The sequence below is a fragment of the Emydura macquarii genome, unplaced genomic scaffold, assembly GCF_026122565.2.
Source record: "Emydura macquarii macquarii isolate MOO-44397 ecotype Brisbane River unplaced genomic scaffold, CSIRO-AGI_Emac_v2 contig_2897, whole genome shotgun sequence".
NCBI classification, from domain to species: domain Eukaryota; kingdom Metazoa; phylum Chordata; order Testudines; family Chelidae; genus Emydura; species Emydura macquarii.
This window is the reverse complement of record NW_027133034.1, coordinates 6,021,733-6,047,990: the sequence shown is the minus strand read 5'-3', so window position 1 is coordinate 6,047,990 and position 26,258 is coordinate 6,021,733. Positions and strand designations below refer to the sequence as shown.

Below are 26,258 nucleotides of genomic sequence, written 5' to 3'. Positions count from 1 at the left end.
TATGAAAACTGATAAAACATTTACACCGTTCTTTACAGTTGCAGACTGCTGTGCAAACAATTTTTAAACCAACAAAAGCTAAAATACTAAAGTAAAAAACATCTTACCAAAAGTAATAGGTTATTGACCTACCCCATTGCTTCATTGTACCCTCATTATATTTCTTATCATGCTATTTCATTAACTCCATTAGCATATTTATTTTTACAGTATTTATAATGAATTTTGAATGTGGCAGTTTATCTTGTGAAATCATTGGTAGTCTTCCATTTCTGCAGGAAATAATATATTCTCAGTTAACATTTGCAATAAATGCAGTATTATACTGATAATTATTTAGTCAGCTTTAGAAATTTTGTTCTTAAAAAGTTCTATAGTTCCAACCTGTCATGATTTGTCTAATATTTGTAATTCTCTGCTATTTGAAAGAACCTGAGTCTTATGAAGATGAGTTAGTAGAAAATCTTTTTTTTTAGAGGATATATATCTTGTCACAAATGAATCCTATATTTTATGTTAGCTGGAATAATTACACAGATCTATCTCAGAGAATGACGTGTTGTTTTAGCTACTTTATGGACACACTTCACTGAAGTGACTATTCTAAAGCACTTTATAAAACATAGATCATTATTGATATATTAACATTGTACAGGAAATTTTTGAAACTTTTATGTACTAGCAGCTTTTCTTGAATTTTTGAAATAGCATGAGCTATTGTCTGGTAATACTAATGTGAGCAATGTTGTCATTTTGTTGACCAAGTGGTTAAATCTTCCTGAAAACACAGAGTGAATAAGGAGACATTGGTTTTATGTCCCGTCTCAAAGGTGACACGATCAGCAGCACAGCATTTCAGAGACGTAGTTGGGTAATATTAGAGGGGACAAGGCTGGGTTCCCTCAGCTGGTATTTGAACTGGAAGCCCTCTAACTCAGAAATAAGAGGACTGCATCTTGCTGAGCTACTATACTGAGTTCTAGTGGTATTTGGCTTTTATAGAACACATTTTCTTCATAAGGCAGGAATCTCTTTGTCTTGCCTCCGTCACCATGGAATCTACTAGAATGAAAGATGCAGATTTACTTTGCGAGGGATTATTTATTTTGTGAGATGGGAGTGACATTGGTGGCTGGGGAAAGTATTCTGAGGAAATGAAGGAGGTTATGACTACTCACTATTTAATAATTATCCCTAACCTTTATCTCTGGGTTTTCAATCTCAGTGTCTTCTTGTATCCATCAGTGAGTGTCCTCAGATTTCTGGATAGCAGTAGTAGCCAGAAATTCTTTCCTCTTATCAATAGCTATCTCAGATATTGTGGCCTTTCCTCTCTGATGCAGACTTTGTCTGAGTTTTTCATGTCTTCTTCATCTCCAGGCTAGACTATTTTAATCCACCCTTCCTTTGTCTACCTAATTCCCCGCCCTTCCCCTCAAGAAGCTTCAACTAGCACTGACTGTGGCTGCTTATCACATCAGAGGGACAATCAAAAGTGAGCAGATTACTTCTCTGTTCTGTACTTCACACTGGCTCCCAGTCTACCCTGGGTGTGATTCAAAATGTTAACTACAGTGTTGTCTGTTCCTCATTCCTTGTGCATTACTTTGGTAGGGGAGAGATACTATGCTGCTATCTGAATCGAACCAGGATACCACTCTGGTGGTTTCAATATAAATAAAAGCCAACTGCCTCTCCTTTGTCAAAGCCAACTTCTGAACATCAAAACATGTGGTATGAAGTCTGACCTGACAAAATACTAAGAGACAAATTATATCCTCTCAGGAAATCTTCACTCAGTCAATGACACATAACCAAATACCTTATTAACTTTACTCTCTGGGTCGTCCTCTCCACCTCTTCATGTTCAGCATCACCAAATACTGAGGACTTGGAGGAAGCTTCTCAAAGGGGATTTAGACACACCAGGTGGGATTTTCAAAAGTGCTGAAGCATGTTAGGCACCTAACTCCAGTTGACTTTCAGTAGGAGCTGGGCACCTAACTCCTCTTTGTGCCCTTAGACTATGCAGTCACACAAAAAACCAAGGGTAGGCCTTAGACAACACAGCCACAACTAAAAGACAATTCTCCCTGTGAACTCCTAGAAGATCATGGAGAACGGTATAAAAGGAAGACATGTAAGATGAGCCACTACTTCTATCTTGTCCCAAGATAAAAATCCCTGACTGTCATAGCTCCACCAAGTGCCACCTCTTGGCCACTCACCAGATTGCTGGGAGAGGATCCAGACATTGGATGCCATGTGTGTTAAGCCTCCACAGTCTGAACAAAGCTCAGGCTCTGCTACTGTCTTAAGGCTTCTGGGCACACTTTGAGGATACAGATCTATATGGCAGCCTCACCTGGGAGCTGCGACCAGATGGTCCCCTGCCCAGCCCTGAAAACCAGTGCTGACTCCGCAGGTTTTCCCGTTACTTAAAAACACCCTCTCCCAGAACTTCACTAGAAGGTGAGTGCCTTCTGGTTTACCTCTTAAAGGGAGTACTTGGTAGGTGTAACGCTTAACACACACTGACACTTTGGATTCTAAGACCCTATTGCTCTTTCTTTAATAGCACGAGACATACATACATCTACACAAAAATAGTAAACCCAACACTTGTTTATCTGCCTCAGTTTCCTCTCCACTCCAGAGCTTTCTTTGGGGTTGGGCCAGATCCGTGGGTGGTCATCCAGGGTCCTGCTGCTCAAGTGCACTACTTGGATTTTGAAACATGGAGTCTTCTCCCACACGCTTGCCTTCTCTGAGCTTAGTCACACCATCCTCTTCCCCAAAATTGCCCAGATCTTCCTCCTGTGAGTCATTTTTACCGGGTAGCATCACCACCTTGGTATCTTTGTTCTGCCCTTCGTAACTTTCCGAGTGCCCAGCTCCCTGTTGAGGGAAGTTGGAGAGAATTGGTTACTACTAGGAGACCGTTACTCTCTTGTTCTCTCCAAGGAAGGCCTTTTCAGTTCTTTACTATGGGCTATCGTCCCTAGTCTGGGAGGTATGTGCCTAAAGGCTTACCAGCAAAGGTGGATACTCAGAGACAGAGAGGCTTTCCATGATACAGCAATTTCATAATATGAACCAGAATTCATAAATTGTACAGTCAGACTTCCCAAAATTGTCAGACTGGTTACACCCATATGATACAATCTATGAAAGTTGAAGAAATGTACGTTTATTATAGTATCGAACCCCAACAGAACCAGATACAAAAAAGCTCTGAGGGCAGTGTAATTAGCGAGACCCATTTCGCAAAAATGCCTTTGACTTTGCAAAAATGAGTATTTCCATCCGTCTCCACTTTTGCTTCTTTCACAACTTTAAATCTTCCTCTCAGATGGAATTAATGTCTTTTGTGATTGACAATCTTAGTTTTAGACCGTGTTGGGATGTTAGAATTCAGACTAGAAGTGTACTGAGGCAAACATTTTTTTACTTTATATATACTTTAAGAGCTCCTTTACACTACCAGGTAGGTGCAAAGAGGTTTCTAGTGTAAGTGAGAATCAGACCCTAAATATTAAATCCCACAAGTTCCATGGATGCCTTATGAAAATAAATAGAAAACCAGTTTCTGGCAAAAAATGGAGAAACATCTTTGTTTACCAGTTATAGAGTGAATGACAAAAAGGGAATAAATAAAATGTATAATTTATGCATTTTATGTTTTCATAAATCATTTGCCTGTCAACATTACCATAATTTATTAATACTGAATCTTTCAAACATAATAATGGAAATTGGCTAGCATAAATCATAAAGGTTTCACTTAGAATATCTGTGTTTATATTAGGGCTGTGTGAGCAGTTTGCATAGAATGCAGAACCCATTTGAAATCCAGAGAGGACTGGGGTTCACTTCTATTAGAAAGTTAGAAGGTTCCCAAAACTTGGCTCATGCTATTCACACAGCCTTACCCCAACCCTCCCATAGATGCTCATCACCTTGGAAGCTTGTATTCAATCTGGCACTCTTTGGCCAAATTCTGCCCTCAGTCTCACTGATATAAATCTATTCATTGCTTTTTAATCAGTTGCACTGGTGTCTACAAACAACTTGATAATGGGTAGACCTTTGTTGTGCTTAGATCACAGCCTATTATGCTGCCCAATATTGTCTCACTGTATCCTTGTACTCCCCCATCTGTCTGTCTGTATCCATCTGTTGTCTCTTGTTTTATACTTGAGTTCCTTGGGGCTGGGGCTGTCTTTTGTTCTGTGTTTGTACAGTGCCTAGTACAATGGGATCTTGGTTCATGATGAGGGATCCTACCGCTACAGTAGTACAGTAATACAAATACATAATAACAACAATAAGTTGCATCAGGGCCAGATCTTACCCCAAGTGTCAAAGAGGTGATCCAGCTGTCTGACTGCACCCCACTCCCCACAACCTCTCCTGTTCTGAGATTAAAAAAAAGTATTCCTAGACCATTATTTTCTGAATCAAGATATTCAACCTTTGGTATTTTATATTTTAGAACCAATTTAGTGCCATTTAAGTTTATTAAAGTTGCCATATTGATACCCCTAAATCTAGACTGGAAAGACAAAGAATCCCAGTCAGCTGATGCAGTCCTCTCTTTATCTGCACAAGAGCAAATGGTGATAGCAAATGGTGTGCACGTCGACTTCCTAAAGTTGGTCATCCCTGAACTGGAGAGGGAAAATGTCTAGGGATAGTATCCCCATAATTCACCCTCATGGTTTTAATCCTTGGCATCTTTGTCAACAAGCAATGCTAGCCTCCAGATTTCAGAGCATGAATCGAACATATAGCACCTGTCCAGTTTTGGTCAGAGCATCTATAATGGCATGAAATGACAATGTATAATATTGACCAGTCACTGTTTGTAGTAATGTGGTTCAGTATAAAGCCTGTTGATAATTCTGCTGTCTACTCCTGCTGCTCCAAACGAGATAGGAATCTTGGCAATCAAATCCACCTTTGTTTAGCTTCTAGTTAAACTGGATCATTTTATTCTCTAAAGAAGCCCAGGATTGGAACATAATTTGGTGCTCTAACTAACTAATGTTACTTTGTATGGCCAACAAACACTGCAGCCCAGATTCTGGCCCATGTAAAGTCCCCTTTATACTGCTCCAGTAGTGTAAAGAGATGTGAGGAGGTAAAGGTGCCATATACTGAAAAGTCCCTGCTGTGGGAGAATTCTGAGATAATTTTGAGTCTGCATAACCAGCTCTATGTCAACTCCTTCCAGCTGCCCCTTCGCAGAGGAGGCATGACTGCAATCATAGCCAGTGTAAAATCCTCTAGGAGGTTTTTATGAACCCATGTTACTTATGTGGTCTATGGGACTGGAGTGGCCCCTGGCTGTCCCCAGGATTGGGGGAGCAAAAAGGTGGCAGAAAGCCATGTCCCCCTCCCCCAGGTGCACACTGGGCTTTTTCAGCATACCTGAGAAGTTGGCCCTCAGAAAGGATAATAGATGTGCAATGTCTTTATTTTGGAAATTCAGACACTTTTCACTACTGTCTCTCTTAGCTTTTTGCTACTGTGCATTAACTCATGATGTAAGTCTATTGAAACCTGATCTGTATGCCCGACAGTAGGATGTGTAGCAATACTAACACATGAACCTCATCATTACATACCACACAAACAGCAAGATGGACATGCATCCTTAATGTAGAAAAACAATATATTTACTTTGTAAACAGTTGACAAAAAGAGTTTTTTGTTTTCATTTTGAATTAAGGGATGGTGAAACACATTTTTGGACATATTTGGGCAGATTAATAAATAGTATTTGAATACATGTAACTAAAACAGCAATTTATCAGGTAGCTAGGGGTTGGGGAATTGGAGGTGGGAATAAAATGCCAACCTGTATGTACAGTTGTGCTGTACTGATGATGAACTGCTGTTTATTCAGGGACTGCGTATCTTAGCAGCAACAGAAGAACCATCACAGCATATGACATTGTGCTTAGCTAGAAGACAACAATAAATTATCTCAAATACAAATAGCACAAGCATAAAGCAAGAATAAAAATGTTTTCTCAGGCTACTCATTATTTCACTGGGTGGTTGTCAGAACTGAAAACTAAAGAAAGACAGAGTTCATGGGTACTGCATGTGTTTCTCTTAGCCACACCTGAAAAAAACACCTCTGGTTTATGCTGAAAAATCTAATGCCTGGTCTACACTACAGAGTCAGGTTGATGTAAGGATGCTTACATCCTTGATTGATATAACTCTGTAAGCATGTACACTAAAATGTCACTCCCACTAATGTAAGTCACCCATTACACCAACTTAATAACTCTTATCTCCATAAGAGGCATAAAGTCAAGTTGACATAGTTAGGTCAAGGCACTGTCAGTGTAGACACTGTGTTGCTTACATTGACTGTTGCTGCCTTTCAGAAGCCATCCCATAATGCCCCACACTGACAGTTAAATTGGTGGAAGTGCTCCTGTTTAGGATGCGCATCGGTGACATAAGGAGCCTCGTGTGGGCATGCAAAAGGGATTTGGTTACTGCAGTGACTGTACATAACTATAACTTAGGTCAACATAATTTTGTAATGTCGATATATCCTAAGTCACTGTACATTATGTTTATACTTACTTAATAGCCCATTTCAGTTTCAAAGTAGAGTAGAGGGGCCTTAGGGTAAATGAGGATCTAGCCCAGTAGTACGTGGTGCAATTTTCTTCTCCTTAATTATGTGTATTTTTTTCAGTGAATTATGATAGCCACTCTCATCTACAAATTTTAAAACTACATTGTCTCACATCTATTTCTTATATCTTAACATATCCCTATTGCTGGAGATTACTACATGTCACTATTTTGGAAAGAATTGCATGACTTCAAAGAGCATTAGATTAGGCCCTGAATGAGGCAGGAGTTCTGTGAATAAAATAATATGTGATAGTTTAATTAAAGACTATCATAATGCATATATATATAAGGGATAAAATTAAAGTTATACAGGTAATTAAATGTGGCTTTTCCTAATTTTTGAGTGCTTAATATTGTAATCTTAATAGCATTCTGTTAACATAGTTATTTTAAATGTAACATTATGACAAATTCTATAAATCCTTTATATCTAAATTTTTCTAAAACAAATACTTCCATTCTGGAAATTGCAGCAGTGTTGATAAGCAACACTATAATAAAATATTAGATTAACTGGTAAAATAAAGATACTTGCAAGCTTCTAAGGGGGTAGATACTCCAAAAGGAAATGAATGAATAAAAATTATGAAAAATAACTTGTCTTTTAATTGTACTGAGGATATTTCTTGGAATTACAATAGTTATTTGGCTTTATTAAGGCTCATGATAGCTGTTATAACAATCAGAACATATTTGTGCTCTCAGTTACACTCATGCAACCACACTGATTTATACTTTAACATGGTTGATGGCTTGCCCAAACATTCAGTTCTAAAGAGCAAGAGAAGTATGTAGAGTTGCCCAGAGGATAACAATTCCATTTCATGGCAACTTTCAAGGTTTCAGAATTTGTTTTCATGCTAATGCAGAATAAAATCAAAACTTCTCAAATGTTTTCACAAAAAAGGACTTCTGCATGTATTCACAGGTAACCTGGTGGTTAAGGCACTGATGTGGGAGACCCAGGGTCAAGTCTCTATTATGCTTGATTTTGAGTGATGTAGGATGAAAAATTCAGTTCTAAATTGGGAAGAGCAGAGAATGTCCCACATCCCAGGTCAGTACCCTAATCACCTAGCTAGAGAGTGTCTGTCTCTCCCAGAATCTTCCCAAAAAAAGTTTTGTAGAAACAGATATATCTTCGATGACCAGTCCTAGAAACAAGCTATCAAATTCTTTAATATATAATTTCTTGTCATGTTTCAGGATTGCATATTTCACAGGAATATCACTGGTGACCTGAAAGCATTTATAGCTAAATATGGTTTTGATGTTCTTGTCATTTTGGCCAACTATGTATCAGAGGAAGAGCAGACTAAACGGCAAATAGCAGTGTACTCAGAAAACTTAGAGCTGTGCAATCAGGTAAGTACTGTAAAGGAAGAATGAAACACTACCCTTCCTGAAATGAGTGTGCTTGAAAATAGTTATTGTATAATTAAATGGGTTAAATACTGAATAACCATTTAACATGTGATGTTGTGGGCGCTACAATACTTTATTGTCACAGATTTGGAATTACTGCACTATTTACATATGCAGTATTGCTGAAGCTGTATTGGGCCCAGGATATGAAAGAGAGAGAAGCTGGGGGATGTAGTATCTTTTATTGGTGGAAGGGATAAGCTTTTAAACATCACAGAGCTGTTCCCCAGACTTGAGCTTGTCCCTTCCACCAGCAGAAGCTGGTCCAATAAAAATATTACATCACCCACCTTATCTATTGCATTATTCGTGTATTGCATAACAAAGCACTATTGTATTTATCAGTGTTCCAGAGAAGTCAAACAGCAAGATCCAATGGTCAAAAGAAAGAAAGGAGATACACAGATGACTTTTCATTAAAAAAATATTCATTACATTTTTGCTTTGATTTGACTTCATGTGTGTTTCATTCTGGCCTAATCAATGGCGATCTGATCAGTGGGTTGTGAACACATACAATATAAATGAGAGAAAAACCAAAGGGCCTGTTTTCATGTTTATAGGGTAAAGTTCAGGATTCTGATTTGAGATTGGGTTTTGACAGCCACAAAACATTGCAAGCTACTTTCATAAAATTTTGGCCAAAAATGGAAGACGTTCCTATGAGCTCCACTATGACCCTATCTTGTAAGAAATAGAAGAAACACACTTCTAAGCTTTGGTTCCAACCTGTAAACCAACTACTGGAATTGGTTGAAATCCATTAATTTAAATCAGACTCCTGCAACTTATTCAAAATGTGAGAGGGTTCTGATTCAAGGCTCTGGTTATATTTTATGAATAGTATAAATATTTCACTGGATCTTTGAGCACCATGAAGTTGTTACTATTAAAGAAAAATGTTCCCTCTTAGAATACTAAAAATCATATCCCATCTCCGTTTTAAAATAATTTTAAGTGCAGTGCACACTGAGGTCCCAATACTGCAATTGGATCTGCATGGATGGAGCCTTGTACCAGGGTGGAGCCCACTTGACTTTGAGGAGACTTTGTGCAGGCCCAAGGGCTCACACACATGGAACTTATTGCAGAACAGGGGCCTAAATAAGCACTTCCCCATTCATTTCTTTAACACTTTCCGGGAGTTCTCAGTTTCCTTTTAACTTTTTACAGATTTTTAGTCAGTTTTCCTAAAATTGCTAACAAAAATCTGAGTTTATTTTTAGTAGTTAAGAATTAATTTGAAAAGTCAAATTATACCATTTCAAGTGACTATTTGATAATTATATCATACACATTATGCAATGACTTTCTTGAGTTCAAAGTTCATTAAAAAGAGGCGAAGCAAAGTAGCTGAGAAATCAATAGACAAGAATAGATAGGAAATATTACTATTCGTATATCTTTGTACAATCATGACAATGACATTTTGAAACCACTGTGTTTTCCAACAGATTTGCTGTGAATTAGAAGAATGTCAGAATCCTTGCCTAGAGCTGGATCCTTTAGAATGTGGATGTGACCAGTTCCTCGTCTATCACCAAGACAATAATTTGGTGACTTGTGATCAAATTTTTCTAATAATTAAAGAAGTTATTAACAGGAGACAGCCAGAAATGGTACCAAATAGCAGAACTTCTTCTACTGAAGCTGTTGCTGGGAGTGCTCCTCTTTCACAAGGATCTTCTGGTATTATGGAGCTATATGGCTCTGACATAGAGCCACAGCCCAATTCTGTCAACTTTATAGAAAATCCTCAAGATCTCAATGGATCTATCCAAGCCCATGTTGATGTTAATATAGACCTTGTGAGTCCAGACAGTGGATTGGCTACCATTAGAAGCAGCCGGTCTTCCAAGGAAAGCTCAGTTTTTCTCAGTGATGATAGCCCCGTTGCAGAAGGTGCTGCACCTCACCACAGTCTCCTTCCAGGTTTTGATTCGTATAGCCCCATTCCTGAAGGGGCAATACCAGAAGAACAACAATCTCAGTCTAGAAACAACAGTGATAACTTTGATCTTTTCAGTTTTGATCTAGCACCTATAGTTACAGTTCGATCTGAATCTTCTTCTCATTCTGTTGATTATTCCCCAGCAGATGACTTCTTCCTGAACAGTGATTCATCAGAAGGACAACCACCTATTGTGCAGAAAGAACTTGATGAGACAAATATATCAGAAAATGACATGGCTAATTATTCAACCGATTTACTAATGACAACAAATCAGGAAGACAATTTAGTACAATTTGATGATGAATTTAGGCAAGAAAATGCTGGAGATTTGTCTGAAAAAACATCAAGCTTCACAGATTTAGTGGAAGATGATTCTTCTTCGCCTGAGGTGTTGACAAATGTTGAAACAAGAATTCCCCCAACTCCTATGAACAGTCTTGTTGAAAGTTCACCATTAGATAATGGACCGCCTTTGTTTTTTCCACAAGATGTCATTAAAAAAATTAATGAAATAGATAGTGCAAGCTGTTCTCAGTCACGTGTTAGGTATGGAAGCTGGTGGGATGGTTTTGAATTAGATTCTAAAAATGCTGATGCATGGAGTTCAAGTGAACAAGAATCTGTATTTCAAAGCCCTGATTCATGGAAAGATCGTAAAGCAAGCCCATTACTTCGGGAGCACTTCGATAGAAGAGCCTCAGATTCTGTATTCCTGCAAAAACAATCAAGACAGATGGAATATTCAAGAACAGGTCTATGGGATAATCAGCTTAACCCTGTCCAAGATAAGCAAAGCTTAGAGATGCAGAAGGAAACCACTGAACATGCACATTGGCAAAGTTCTTCTTTAGAGGAGACAAAACAACAAATGGAGGAGTTTACTGATTTGTGGAAGTCCAGTCAACTGACCCCAGTGATAACAGCTCCGTGGTGTAGTACTGTAGGTGAAAGTGGACAGCTTGATGCAGAATCTTATGATGTTTGGACAGAGTTTGATCAAGAAGATGGCACTAAGCCCTCCGAAAGTGTATGGAGTATGCCCAAAGTGGACAGTGATCAAACTTCAGTGAGGAGTCTTGAAGCGTGGGCCATGTCCAAAACTAGTCTATCAGATTCTTCAGAAATCACTGCAGAAAATGAGTGTGAAAACCCAAAGAATGAAATATCTCCAGAAGTCTGGAACAAAGGGAGGGCTTATCCAGTGGAAGAATACAGCACATCTGAAAATATAAAGTCCAGTATTGACAATGTGCAGAATAATTCCAATCTAGCCATAGAAAATCAAAATGTATTGAGTGACACTAAATATAGACCAAAACAATTTGAAAATATGGATGTCTGGGGTATGTATGAAAAAGATGTAAAGAAAGAAATGCTAGAAACTCTGGTTCCGTGGGAAGATTCTGTCTTATCATATAGATGCTCAGACTTTAGCTCATCAAATGCAGGTGAAGATTTAGTTGTTTCTCCACCAGATACCAATTATTCAACATCTGACTCATACATATCACCTACATTTATAGGGGAGGAAAGGGAAAATGAGGACATGCATTTTGACAGAGAAGCAATTTTCGATGAAGTGATTAACTCAAATTCAGATGAACCTAGAATATCGGAGAAAACAGATAAGGACTCATTACCACAACCATCCACTAGAAGCATGCCTTTTCTAAGCCCCGGAAACACAGACACGTGGAATGTGTCTCTAAATAATGTGAGTCAGTTAAAAACAGAAAACTCTGAAATGACTGCTCTTCCAAACATTGATACAGTTTTACTTAATTCAGAACAAATAGCTACTAAGTATTTTTCAGGTGATGAGGATATCAGTGAAACTACTTCTAGTTCTGAGGACACTGGAGTCAAGCAGGTGGATAATCAAACAGTCAATTACTTATCTCAGCCACATGGTGAATTAAATACCAGACCAACTGCAGCTGACAACAATGTAGAAATATGGGATAGGGGCATCCTTGAGGATGCATGGTCATTTACAAGAACTTCAGATATGGGTAATGGTTTGGACTTGAAAACAAGTGACTTAGAAAATGATGTTAATGGACAAACACAAGAAAGTGTTAATAAAGATTCAAAGGTCAGAACTCAGCTTTCAGAGCAACAGTTGAATCTGTGGAGTGTACACCTTCAGCAAAATCATCAGGCAGGATGGGAGAATAATGGTAACTCTGGTACCTCTCAACAAGGAATAGATGAATATAAAAGAATGGAGGAGATGAGCAGACAGCTAACTATTAGCAGTGGTTGGAACACAACCTTGCAAGATAACAGTGTGTCACCATCTGTGTTACCCAAGTTATCATGTGTAACAGATTCAGAAGAACGTACATCAACATCTGAAATTCCTAACTCAATAGAAAAAATAAGGAACAGTGACATTTTCAAAGATTTAGAAACAGAGAAATCAGAAATAAATATGCCATATTCCAGTCAGACTAATCCTGTCAATCAGGAACAGTGGAAAGGAACTTTACAGAACAACACAGAATTTTCTGCAACAACTCCCGAGGAAGAAGGACCTTCTGGGTTTTTAGATGTATATAATCCACAAAATGACAGCCGTAGTAATACACCACAGTCCCTTCCTACAAATGATGATAAGGAAAGTACCGCTACAGAGGGTACAATGAGTCCCGAGATGGCAAGTGCCTCTGAAAGGTCTAACAGAGGTGAGGATAGTCAAGAAAATCATTTTCCTAGAGTGCCTGAAAATCTAGATATCTGGAATGACTCTCTGAAGAGTAGCTCTCCGTCAGTTGCATCAAGTCCTTTGATAAATGAAGCACCAGAGGCATTAAGAGAGGTTCAAGAGAGTTTATCTGAGGAAGTTCTTAGCAATTTAGACAACTGTAGTTTTGGATTAGGTTCTTCTGAACATAGTCCAGAGATAAGTGATCCTCATGAAACATCTTTCATGAGTGAGATTCTGCAGTATAAAATTCAAGTGAATCCCTCTTCTGAATCTGCTGAAATTCCTGACATTACAAATATGTCTATGATGGATAATTCATTATCACATGAAATGGATTCTGGGAGAAGTGAAGCTTATGAAGGTTTAGAATCTGGGAATAAATTTCCAGATGAAGAATATGTTGACACCACATCTCATGATTTCCCCCAAATTCTAGGTATTTGGAATTCACATATGTGTGAAGAAGATACACAGTCTCCTGGAACTAGTCCTGAGACAAGTGAGGTTCTTGAAATGGCAAACACTGTGGATAGCCTTCGAAGAGATATACAAATCAAAGGTGATTGCGAAGAGGATAATGTATGGAGTAGTTCAGTAAATGATTATACACAGTCCAGTGCCACAAGCCCTGATATAAGTGATGCCTCTGCAAATCTGCATGTTTGGGGGAGCATGCCAGCTATCAATCATAGAGAAAGTGAAGATGTTTGGAATATCACCAATGATAACAAATTAGAAAATGCTCCTGAAAAAAGGGGCTTTCAGAATAAAAGTCAGGAACAGTCTGAAGAGAGCATTGATCACAAAGTTCCTAAAAATTTAGATCTTTGGAATGCCCATGTAGATGATGATACAGTATCTTCTTTATCAAGTCCTGAAGCAAATGAGGATTCTGAAAATTCAGAAGCACCTCAGGCAGTGATAGAGGTAGATTCCAACCATCAGGCAAATGAGAATGAAGTTCCTGAAACAAAAGAACATGATTATGCACAATCCAATACAGTGAGTTCTGATGATAGTTTAGATGCTGACGCTGAACTTGAGAAAGAGGCTCAGATGGCCATCTTAAATAAAAACTCTGAAAATGTAAAAGCTTGGAATATATCAAAGGAAGAGAACATTATGCACTTAAACACTACTGACCATGATACATGTGAGGCTTCCAAATATTTAGACCATTGGGAAACACTTCAGGGAGAATTTCAAGTGAATACTTTCCATGAAAATCTGGATAGTCCTCATATTTGGAATTCATGTGCAATGAATTACTATATTGCCCCAATTTCTGCAGCAGGACATAAAGAAGAATATTCTTCAAAGAATTCAGATACATGGAATACATCATTGCAAGCTGATTCTAAAAGAATTGTAGAAATAGATCAAAAGTCCACAATGGAAACATTTGGATTTCCGGATGACAGTTCAGAATGGTGGAATTCACAAACACATAAAGACAAGCCAATAGAAGGGCAGTATTCTAATTCAGATGGTGGTTTAGAAATTCACCAGTTAGCAAACATTAAGCTTGTTGCCTGGGAAGCACCAGTACAAAGTGAAGAACTAGAAGATGCATATTCTGCTCATTCAGGTAGCCATGCAAATCAATCTCCCCCTCTGTACTTTAATGAAGAGAAATATGAAAGTATAGTGCAATCCATGAATATTCACAAGAGTCAAATAGATCCAGATATTGTACAACTTAAATTGTCTGATCCACTGACACTGGGTAAGAAAGAAAGGTGTTTAAAACAGCAGCCTTTTGTCTCAGTTGATGGAGATCAAGATATTTCTAAAAATCCTTTTCCAGAGAAGCAGCAACCAGATATGCCAAACACATTGGCTCAGGCAAACGTAACTCTTGATCTTTCCAAAGATAATGTGGACGTAATACCCAGCACTTCAAATAAAGATCTATTTGTTCAAGAACAATGGAATACTAGTGAAACTTTAGAATTGTGCAGCTCCCCCAAAAATGCTTTTATTGCAAATGATTCATCCCAAAATATGGTAGAAAAGTCAAGCCTGCGATGGAATGAGTTAGCTGAAGTTCCCCAAACTACATTTTCCCCATACACTTTACAGGAGAAGACTCAGGAAAGTAATCAGCTATTCTCAATAGATCCTGATTTGTGGACTGATGCTGAACAGCTTTTCATTTTGAAAGATGATGGTGAAAATCCTGATGTATTAAGTCACAGTGACCAAGACAGTAGTTCACAGGACTCAAACAGTCCTGATGTGTGCCGTGAATATGAAGCTAAGCATGCATCTTCACTGTCTACCCATGCTTGGGCCGAGGCTGGAGGAGAAGTTAGTCAGCTGCTTCTCACAATGTCCAATATAAGCAAAGAAGAAGATTTTGATTTTAAACAGCAATTAGTAACTGGCAAATTAGAGACATATTCTGATAGAAGTAGTCCAGAAAATAATGATGGAACACAGGTTGATCATCTAGTATCTCCTACAGCTCAGGAACCTTCTGAATTCAGAAAGGAAAATACCTTGAAAGAATCTGACTTAGAAAAAAACCCAGCAGTTGAACTAATGGATTCAGCAGGATCCCCTGCTGAAGATTTTGGAATGGCTTCTTTAAATCTTAAAGACACTTGCTATGAAAGTAATAGTCTTGCATGTTGTCATGACTCAGCTTCAGCCAATGTAGTTAGCTCCCAGGGACATTTAGTTGCCACTCTTTTCTTTCCCCTTGATAGTTCTGAACAAAGCATAAAAGACATGAGTGTCTCAGCTGAAACTGGGCTAATTTCAGCGATTGACCATACAGCAGTGACTATTGATAAAGTAGAAATATCACACGTGTGTGTTGATGGGAATGAGACTGGTATAGAAAGTAGCTCCAATCCATCAATTATCGACATTGCATCATTAGGTGAAGTGAACAAACTGACAATATTAGACAGTAAACAAAAAGTAGCAGTAAAAAGGGATGCAACTGACAAACAAACACTCTTCTTAAAAACCTCATTGGATGGTAATGATGTAGACACTGCAGTTAGTCAATATGCTGATAATGTAGTAAAAGAACCTGAAAATTTGCTGGACAGCCATAATCCTTGGTTTAAAGAATCACCTAATGAACAGTCACCAGTGATGTACTCTTCTCCATCTAATGTATCATTTAATACAGAAACCACTGGCAGCAAAGAGATAGGAAAGAAGGAAATTTCATTAAGGCAGCAGTCTTCAGGCAATGTTTCGGTGGAAATGCCATTATCTCCACTTAAGCCTCAAAATGATGAAATGAGCTTTTTAGAGACCAAAGACAGCAATATCAAAGATCAGCTGTTCGACACATTTGCAGAGTGCCCTCAGGAAGATCCTGCATTGGGATCTTTACCATTAGAATCTGAAGTGATGCCTGAATCCTCTCATACTTTGAAACGATTAGAACATGAAGCAGAAACAAGTAATATTGATTCACCAGCAGGTGGAGTCACAGGATCACCCAATGGTAAGAATTATGCATTATCTAATGAAATAAGGTCATGAGACAAGCAAAGTAGTAAATGCTGAGATAGAGTGTAGCTACTGAATGGTGAGACTTTAACTGAGTGGCATTTGAAATATAGGTGTCTTCCTGAAATCTGGAACTCTGGACTTTGGAAAGACCTGTATTCTCTTCATTGTAGTTAGATCAAAAGCTGAAAATTTGAAGGAGGGAGAGTCATTTATTACATCTTTGTATAATGCCTAGCACAGCGGTTCCTAACCTGTGGTCTGCAGACCCTTGGTGGTCCTCGAGGCTACTACAGGGAGTCTATGGAAAAGAAAAATAATAACATCCTCACCAAAGAAATGTACAATTCCAAATAAAAAATAATTTCATATAAGGTGTGTACATTACAAATTATTACTGAGTGCATATTATTTCTTTGTTATTATGTTATAGTTCCATAAAAATGGAGTGTAAAATACAGCTAGTAGCATGTGGTGGTCTGCGAAATGTTTGGAGGTTGAAAAGGGGTCCGCACACTGGAAAAGGTTGGGAACTGCTGGCCTAGCATAAAGGATCCCCGCCTCATTGGCCTCTAGGCACTACTACAATATGAAATAAAATAATAATATAACATTCAAGAATAAATTAACAGCGAATACAGGCTAGCAAACAAAAGGAAATAAAAATGGTTTTATTTTACAGGACTCATTTGAAAAACAATCATTGCTAACTGCGAAAACTAAAATTGTGTTTGTTTTTCATTTTTGAAGCTTCCTGTGACCCCCTTTATACTGAGGGGAAGGAAAGAAATTCCACTGAGAGCTCTGAACTGATAAGTACAAAGAGTAAGGAAGATATGAGGACACAGGTGAACAAAGATCAGACTGCACGAGAGATGGATTACATCCTTTTCACTGCTGAAGAAAATATATCTGTGAAGAGGGATATCCTTGAAACTAAGGAAAGTGATTTTGCATTTCAAGAAGCTAATGTGGCTGAACAAACAGAGTCTCATGAAGCCTTTTCAGCAGGCTCCTTGGATATGTTTCAGTCAATCTCCATGATAAATGAAAGTAAAGACCAATCTTTTCTGAGTACTGAATGGGATTCTTTTCATTTAGCAGAGAAAAGTCCTTCTGTTTTGCCTCAAAGACTGGGTGATGAAAAGAGATCCCCTGAAAGCCCTGGGCAAGACCACGGTTGGATGGTGCTGAGACAAAATGAAGTCAATGATATATCACCTGAAGAAATTTCCAGCAGGACAGAGACAATGGACTCAGGGTCTGGACATTCTGTCAGAGAATTGGAAATGGTTTTAGACCAGGAGTTGATCAATGACACACAAGCTGGAGTTCAGCTAGAAACCCCCCCTCACAAATCATTTGAACAAGAGGAATACTCTCCCTTAGACAGTCTGATGAGGCAGGACAAGAATTCAGGCATCATAAGGACAGATGCTCTTTTATTGGAGGTTGTTGGTGGTCATGGTAAATGGGAAGTGCATTCACAGGAGCATCCTGGAGATAGCATGGTAACTGAACAAGATATGGAGGAGGAAACAGAGTTTTTCAACAGTGAAAGAGAACTAAGTCGAGTATCAGGGTAAGGAAATGTCTACACACTCTGTTTATGAGAATCTTCCAGGAGTGTTATTTAAGTGGATGGGAGTCATGCAAAATGAAGTATTGGTTGTACTTACAGGATTTGAGTGTTGTTATATCCGTCCAGGTTCATGATGGCCCATGTGGGCCCATTGAAAATTGTTTTATAATTTTGGAGGGGATTATAGGAACCACAGGGATTACCCTTCCCTCACAGGAATAATTCCAACCCCAGTCTATGTCTCAGAGAAAGACCCCGCCATGGTAGATTGAATCTGAAGCAGCTGTGACATGGGGGTGCGGGAAACAGGAGTAGGATCTGGAAGGGCAGCATCAAGCCCCACCTGACTGCAAGGTGCTGCAATAAAGATGGGGCTTGGAGTGAAGGATTGTTTCCATCATTCTGTTAAGAGGGAGGAGGGCCTGGAGGAGAAGAAGGGGGATAGTCAGACACAGTCTCTCCATTTCGTCTACCTTTCTGGCAGTAGCACAGAGGGCTGCCATCCTGGAGGAAGTGAAAAAGCAATCCTCCTTTTTTGGTGCAGAGGAAAGAGAGCGAGGGAGTTCAAAGTTCATGTGGCTGGTTCCAAGAGCCAGTGAAACTAACTGCAGTGCTCCTTTCCTCTGTCTCTTCCCACTGACTGGAATGACAGCCAAGGAAATAGGAATATGATGTTTGTTGCATGCAGCCCTTTGTGTCTACCACTGATGCCAGTTCCCTTCTTGCTGAGTATCTCCAGGGGGGGGAGGGAATTAATGGTTACTACCCTCCTCTGCACCAACTATTGCAGTATTTTTGGGTAGTGAGGGAAGATACTTCCTTCATCTTCCATCTGCTCCACAACTGTCTTTAATGTGCTTGTGCCTATTCCGTCTGCCCCATGGCTGATGAAGAGTCTGCTTTACTCCTGCTGCTGCCATGTTGGAATCCTGGGTCGGGGGGCAGAGGGTGTCCCTTTCAGATGTCACAGCAGTAGGCAAGGCTTATGTTATTCCTGTTAGGTTGCCCTTCATACTGCACAACTTTAAAACAATGGTCCTATTACTAAACCTGACAATCACTTTGCTTTTCAAAGTAAGCATCCTGGGACAAACGAGGGAAGCTTCCTTTTGGGAAACAAACAAGAGGATTTAACTGGCTTGTTCTTGCTTTGCTCCTTTCCAGCTCCAGTCATCCAGGAGGACAGTTTGGAAACGCATGGTGGCATTTTATTAAAAAAATGGGGAAGTTCATGTGGAATATTAGCTCCTGTGCTTGTGGGGAATATTTCTTATTGCAAACAAGCATAGGGACTTAATCTGAAACAGAGTGCTTGATGACATTCAGAACTTCCATTACCTCACTACACTTGGTTCACATGTGTTTTTGGCTTCCTGAAACTTTCACTAACAAGCATCAATGCTAACTGTCAGCATTTTTTCATGCACTGAAAACTGATAATTGCATGCACTGACAGCGTATAATATGCCAAACAACTACAATTTGCTGTCCAAAAACAAATCACATTTGGATAAGATTAATGTTGTACTCAGTGTTTTTGTAGCTCTGTTGGTCCCGGGCTATTAGAGAGACCAGGCTTCTATTTAGCTGTGACACTCCGAGTGCATTTCCCAGACCTGAAGAAGAGCACTGTGTAAGCTCGAAAGCTTGTCTCTCTCCACAACAGAAGTTGGCCCAATAAAAGGTATTACTTCATCCACTTCATCTCTCTAAGATTAATGTTGGCAGTCTCAGAACCTGAATAGTTTCCTTACTGATTTCCCCCCACCTTCCCCAGACAGGTTAAAGAAACCTCCCTCTGCAGTTCTATATAATTTTAAAGGATTGTTTCAATCCACTCGTGGCTAGATAATCTTCTGTAGACACTTAAGCTATTTTTTGTTTTTGATCTCAGATAAACATTGGCTTCATTTTAAATTTAGTCCCTGATCCTGCAAACACGACTTCAATGGTATTACTCACATACTGAAAGTTAAGCACCTGCATAAATGTTTGGAATATTGGTGCTTTCGTTTTCTGAAGAACAAACATGGTTTGTTGCTGTACAAAACACTGTCCCTAGCTCAAATTATTTATAGTCTAAATAGATGGAGAGCACAAGAATGCATTGAGGATGATGGTAACTTAACTGATACAGGTTAGCGTTTATTGTCGTAGAGGAAAAAGCAAATCTTCAGAAGGGCAGAGAGGGTGGGTGCTTATTCTCTACAGTAAAAAGTAAATCAATGGAAACTCCAGACCAATGCTTGACTTTGAGCCTTTCGTAACAGATGGCCAAATGGGACAACAAATTGGAAGGGTTACTTAAGAAAGGTGTGGGTTTGTTAGCCTCATGAGCGTAAATCAACTGTAGGCTCTTTAGCCATCCACTAAAAGCATTTTAAATTAAAAGCTGCCAGATGCTGGCCCTGCTTAAGTCAGCCTGATTAATTACATGGCAACAACATCCCAAGCTTCTCACATGCCATGCCTGCAAGTCAGTGATGTTAATGTCTTCATGCAGGCAGTGAGAATAATTCTAAACATCCATTTTTAACTGTTATTTTTATGTCACCACTGTGGATCTGAGAAAGTTTTTGAAGAAGCAAACACTGAATAACTAACTTTTGGTGAGATGCTTCAAAACGTGGGGGAGAGGGGTGGGGAGGAAAGGGGCTCTTTCTGGTCTTACACAGACACTAGAAAAATTAGTCCCTGTAGGCCTGAATTATTAAGCGTGCTCAGCACCCTCTGTTGCAACCCAATTTTCAGAAGCGCTCAGTCCTGTTTCGGAACCCAGGTGACCAGGTTTCTATAGGAATGCAGCATGTTGGGTGCGGAGCTTGTTTACAACTCTAGCCCAATTGTGGGATCTGAGCAGGCCTGCCGACATGGTGGGGCAAAAGGGACAATTGCCCAGGGGCCCAGCAATTTAAAAGGGTTTGGGCCTCCTCCGCCTGTGGCCCCACCCACACTCCACCCCAGGCCCTGCTGCTTGCCATGTTGCTCCTTCCTGGCTTCCCTGCCATCACTTGCTGCTGGAGTCCCTCCTCTTCTTCCCCGCTCGGCTTCCCACCGCTGTTTGTTGTGTCCCTCCCCCATGCTCCGCTCCCCCCAGTTCTCACTCGCCGCCTGGGGACGGGGGAGTGGGGAAGAGAGGAGGGGGACTGACTGGGTGGGGGGGGGAAGAGGGACGTAGAGGCGGCGAGTGGGCCTAGCAGGGGAGGGGGCCTGGGGCAGAGCAGAGGTGAACTGTGGACAGGGCCCTGGGCAGAAGAGGTGGGAGGGGAATGTTCAGCCATGGGACCCAGAATTGCTGTCAGTGGGCCTGGTTCCGAGCATGTGAAAATCTGTCCCTCTGTTACAGCGACTACTGCCAGTGGTAGCAATGGTGTAAGTGCTAATGGGGGCAAGGCTCAGGCTTTTCAGAGCATGTTTGCATGGCCCAGGGTATTCAATCCAAAGGTGTGATTGCATCTTGAATTGACATACCTGAGCTAGCTTTAATCCAGCTAGCTTGGGTCCTGAAGCAGTGAAACCATGGCAGCATGTGCTTCAGTGGAGGCTGTACAAGCCCATCTGGAGCCCTGGGTAATTACTCACAGGTGAGCCCATGGTGATGCTCAAATTGCAGTGGCTTTACTGTTCTAGATTAGATTACTATACTAAGATTAGCTCAGGTATGTAAATTCAAGCTGCAGTCACACCCAGGGACTGCAATATAGACATACCCATAGTGGTAAAAATATCTGAGCTCTGTCTACACTAGCAGCTTGTACCTACACTGCGGCTCTTGATATAATATGGGTATCATCAATTTTTCTAGTGTAGCCAGACCCTATTATATGTCTGCTCTCCCCCCTGGCTTTGCAGTGGCCACTAAATACCAAGTGCCTTTCCCACAGCTGCAGGTATTTCTGCTCTCTGTATTGATGTTGATGCCCAAAGAAGTAAAGAAAAGTGAGCTAGTTAGGCTGTTGCTGTAATAAAAACACATATAAATGTATTTGCCGAATGGAAAGGGACAAAACGCATATGGGAACAATTATTTACAAGCTTCTACAGTCATTTTATTAAGCCTGATGTATAAATCATGGAGCAAACAGCAATTTGGGAACTACTCTGATATGGTGCAAGTGTGTAATTAGGGACTCTTTTATATGCATTTTGGTAACATACTAAAAAAAAAAAAAAAAAAAAAAAAGAAATATTTATTTCATTTTCTCCAACACGAAAACCCTCTGCGGACTGCTCTTTTGTATGAAATAAACTTCTTGTTTAACTGGTAAAGTTTATAACATTGCAAAGGAGCACACAAATTTCTCAGCCCAGTGGCAGGTGGCTAGCACAAGATACTGCCACAAAGAACATCCACATACTCACGTGCAGGAACAACCTATGGATTTTCTCTTTTCAGTTTTTTGCTGAATGGGGGCCTTGAGTGAGTAGAATGAGGAGAGGGCGAAATGCCATTTACATAATTTTCTGCCCTTCTCCAGTAGCTGTCTGATATTTCAGCTATGAAAATTGTATGTAGTCTGACTGCTTTGTAGGGGAGGAAATTATGAATGTGAGACAATAACTTAAAAACAAGACAGGAAAATGAAGAGGTAGATAAAAACTTCCAGGCTCCCTGCCTTGAATCAGTCACTGTCCTGTTGTCACTTCCTACTGGCAGATCAACAAATTCCTTGACGAGCTGGGAGAGGGGTTCAAGCGGGTTGCCAGAAAGTCTGTAGTTGGCCGTGAAGGTACCCACAACAATATCAGAAAAACAGAAGTAGAAAGAAAAAAAAGGAAAACATTAATAACACAGAGCTAATTGACTTCATTCATAGAATCTTTTTAAACATTTATTTCTGGCATTAAAATGTTTAAGAAAGACCATAAACCAATGTCAATAAGAGTCGAACACTAGAAATAATAAGCTCTAGGGCTTATTTGATCTCATGTAAAATGCAAAAAGATCTGATAGCACAGTATTAATGTCACTCTCACTAGAAAGAAAATAGCTTTTTGTATGGCTTTTCATATGTGAACAGCCAAGAATGACTAATTTTAGAAATGAAAAATCCATGGAGTATTGTACAGGTTTAGGATGTCTAGAATAACATCTTTCTCTGCTAGTGCTGGTGTGATGCCAACAGTAAAATTTACTGTCTGAAGGTCATTTTTTGGTGGCAGAGTAACTCATCTTACATAACTATATGAAACTGGATAGTGCCACAGTAATTAAGGAGCAGGGGAGGACACAATAGATAGATGATGGTATTAGCTTACATATAACCACTCATTCTGTGAATGTTCCAGGTAATGTTTGTAAATTATATCATTTTTAGAAAGGTCGTAAAATGTTGTTGGAAGTATTTTCCTGTCCCCTATCTGTGTTGGGGGGGTGAAGGGGAGTTCCTCTCCCCTTTTCTCCTCTGGCAGCACTAGCAGTCGAGAGACTCTGTTGGCAGGAGCTGAACAAAAAATTGATTTTCCCGTTTGGTGGCTAAACTGAAAAATTAAAAAAAAACAAAAACTCTGTTTGTTTTGAATTGAAACTGAAAAATAAAAAGTTTTTCTTTCCAAAATAATAACAAAATTAAACAAAACATTTTGGTTAAACCAAACCAATTTTTTTCCATATTTTGTTTTCTTCTTGTTACGTTTTTCAGGTGTTTTATACCCTTTTAAAACAATTAACCCACATCTAGATAAATTGTAAAACAAAAAGTCAAAATGTTTCATTTAAAAAATGTCAAAACAAAATGTTTCACCTTTTTCCATTTTTTATCTGGACAAAACTGCCTAATTTAATCTGCATTTTTCAACAAATTTACTATTCATCTGAAAAAATGCCCAGCTCTTCTATAGGCATCATTCCAAAGAAACAGGTATGTTTGTGTGTATGGCGGGTGTGGAGGGTGGAAATTGTTAGCGTATTACTCAAGGAAAGAGGTTTCATCTCACAAGCACTGGAATCATAGGTACTGGAACAATATAGAGATGCATGGACATGCTCCCAATGGTAGCCCTTGGCCTTTTTGTCCCTGGTGGATTCATGCCCTCACATTGTCTCTGTTCCACCTTCCTGTTTTTATGTCATAAACCCCTTGCATCTGCTTCCTCCCTTCACCACGTGTCAGGAGAATTGAGGGTTAGGAATAGATTTAAGAATAAGAGCCCAGTGAGTAAAAGAGAACTCACAGAACTCAAAGGGCAGGACAGACATGGACCTCAGGAGGGCTGTCTGGGTGGAATGGGAGAGGAGGAGCAAAAAAGCTAAAGAACCGGGATGATGTAAAAAAAAAAACCAACCAAAACCCAAACAAACCAGAAAGGCTGAAGCAGAAGGGAAGAGAGGAAGGGGAGGAGATGCAGGGGCAGGAATAAAAGCAGGGTTGAGGCACTGGGAGCAAGGAGAACTGAGTAAGAGGTGGGGAAGCTAGAATGGCTGCTGGAGAGGCAGTCAGATAGGAAGATGGACTGTGGGAGGAGGAAAAGAGGAGTAGAATGAGCTGGGAAGGGATCATGAACGGCAGGACAGGGCTGTTTGAGGAGTCAGGATTGGTGAGAGCAGTGGTAAAATCAGGTATATATGGGTAGGGGAGCAGGTCAGAAGTGGAGTTGGGCAAATATCCAATTTTTTTAGTTCTTTAGCAATTCTGAAAAAGAAAAAAGAATAATTTTGGGTCGAATGAAACATTTTGTTTGACCCAAACCAAAACAGTTTGTTTCAATTTCAAGCATTTTTATAACGTTTAAAAAGAATTTAAAATGTTAAAGGAAATTTCAAAATATAAAGCCATTTTGAATTGAAAAATCACCATGTTTCATTCTGAAAATGTGGAAACAAAATATTTCAATTCTGGGGGGAGTTTTTGTGGGGGGGTTTCCCCAAAACTAAAAAGTTGGCAAAATTGATACAAATTTGCAAAAAGTTTTAGTGTCACCGAATCCGCATTTTCCCCTGAAATGTGTTTTTTCCATTCATCACAGGAGAGGCTTCAGCTCCTTTTCCACCCAACTCACAGTACTCTACAGGGAGGAGGATTCCAGACCCTCCTCTCATTTGTAACATGATTCATGGGGAAAGGTTCTTTTGCCCTCCCCCATGGCAGGAGCACCTTCCTGTCACCATCATCATCACTTGTCAGAGAAAGGGTCAAATTGTTATGCCCTGTAAACAGTACAGGAAATCTTGAGTGAGAGATTTACAGTGTTTGTATTAGCAGAGAACAGAGGTCGTAAAATACTGAGGAGGAAATAAATTGTGACTATTTCATGAATAATAGGGCTTTGGACCATTTCTGCCATTTTGATCACTTTAGTGCAGACAAAGTCAAGAAACTTTGGAAATGGGCTGCATTATTTAGTCAAATGCATATAATATAATGTCAAAGCCATTAGTGGCTTAGGTCAGCCACTTTAAAGTTCAAATTCCAAAATCCAACATTAAGATGACGCACCGGTCCCAAAAAAGTCAATAGCAAAACTCCCAGTGACTTCAGGATTTCACCTCAGATATTTTCCTTCAGGCTGCTCTAATATGAGCCTGAGGCCAGGGTATGGTAGAGAATCAGGGAGCCCTGCAGGCCCCCTGATGGCCCCTGTCTCTGCTGCATCAGTACAATCTGGTCCATTATGTTTATTAAGCAAAAAATATTTGTGGTTGTTTTTTTTAAGTTTGTTGTAAGCATAAACAACTGGGGTCTTCAGCATTCTGTATGGTAGTCCTCTGCCTCCATGCTGCTTTACAGCTGTGCCTCTCCCAGGGAGATATCATAGCCATCATCTTTAAACCTGAGGAGAAGTGGACAGAACTTTATTCACTCCTGTCACAATTGTTCCTTAATTGGTCAGTGTCATTCTACAGTAGTGCCAGGCGCTCTGGGGACTGAGCTTATTGCTTCAGTAGTATTTCCAGCCCATGCTGAACTACAGGATTAAAGACTTGATCGGAGCATTGAACACAGTTCTGATACATGGCAGAGCACATTACTACTTCTGGCATTGTTATTTATTATTATTTAAATAGCACTGTAAGTGTGCATGGTACTTTACAACTCATAAATCTGGCAAGGTCCCAGTCCCTTGTACCTTCCCATGTTAACTGCCATCAGAATACCAGGATGACTTGTCATAAGAACCAGTCAGGAATTTTTTGTCTAAAAATGCTAATTCAGCCAAACAGAAAGCATGCTTGGGAAAGAGTCAGTTTTGACACATTCCTGTGTAGAAAAACTTTTGAATAAGACATTTTGAATATGTCAAAACATCCCCTCTGGACATTTTTTAAACAAAAAAAGGCAATTTTTTGGTTCAAAATGACTTTTTGTTTTGAAACATAAGTTAATTTATAATATTTTGTTGGGATTTTTAAAAAGTGAAAATCAAAACAGAACGTTTCAGAATTATCTAAATTAAATATTTTGACTGACCCAAAATGATTTTTTTTCTTCAGATTATTGGTTCTCAAA

General features: G+C 39.5%; 1 protein-coding gene across 5 annotated transcripts in view; it reads left to right on the top strand.

Moving 5' to 3' along the window:
- Positions 1 to 26,258, top strand: part of PRUNE2 (prune homolog 2 with BCH domain) — a 185,305-nt gene that overhangs the window by 101,181 nt on the left and 57,866 nt on the right. For 3 of the 5 annotated variants that reach the window (XM_067569164.1, XM_067569163.1, XM_067569162.1), the window contains 3 exons: positions 7,873 to 8,031; positions 9,546 to 16,224; positions 16,980 to 17,811. In XM_067569164.1, the coding sequence (XP_067425265.1) occupies positions 7,873 to 8,031; positions 9,546 to 16,224; positions 16,980 to 17,811 (7,670 nt within the window). Of the gene's footprint in view, positions 1 to 7,872; positions 8,032 to 9,545; positions 16,225 to 16,979; positions 17,812 to 26,258 lie in introns of those variants that run through there. The other 2 variants (XM_067569166.1, XM_067569165.1) reach the window with 1 other exon arrangement.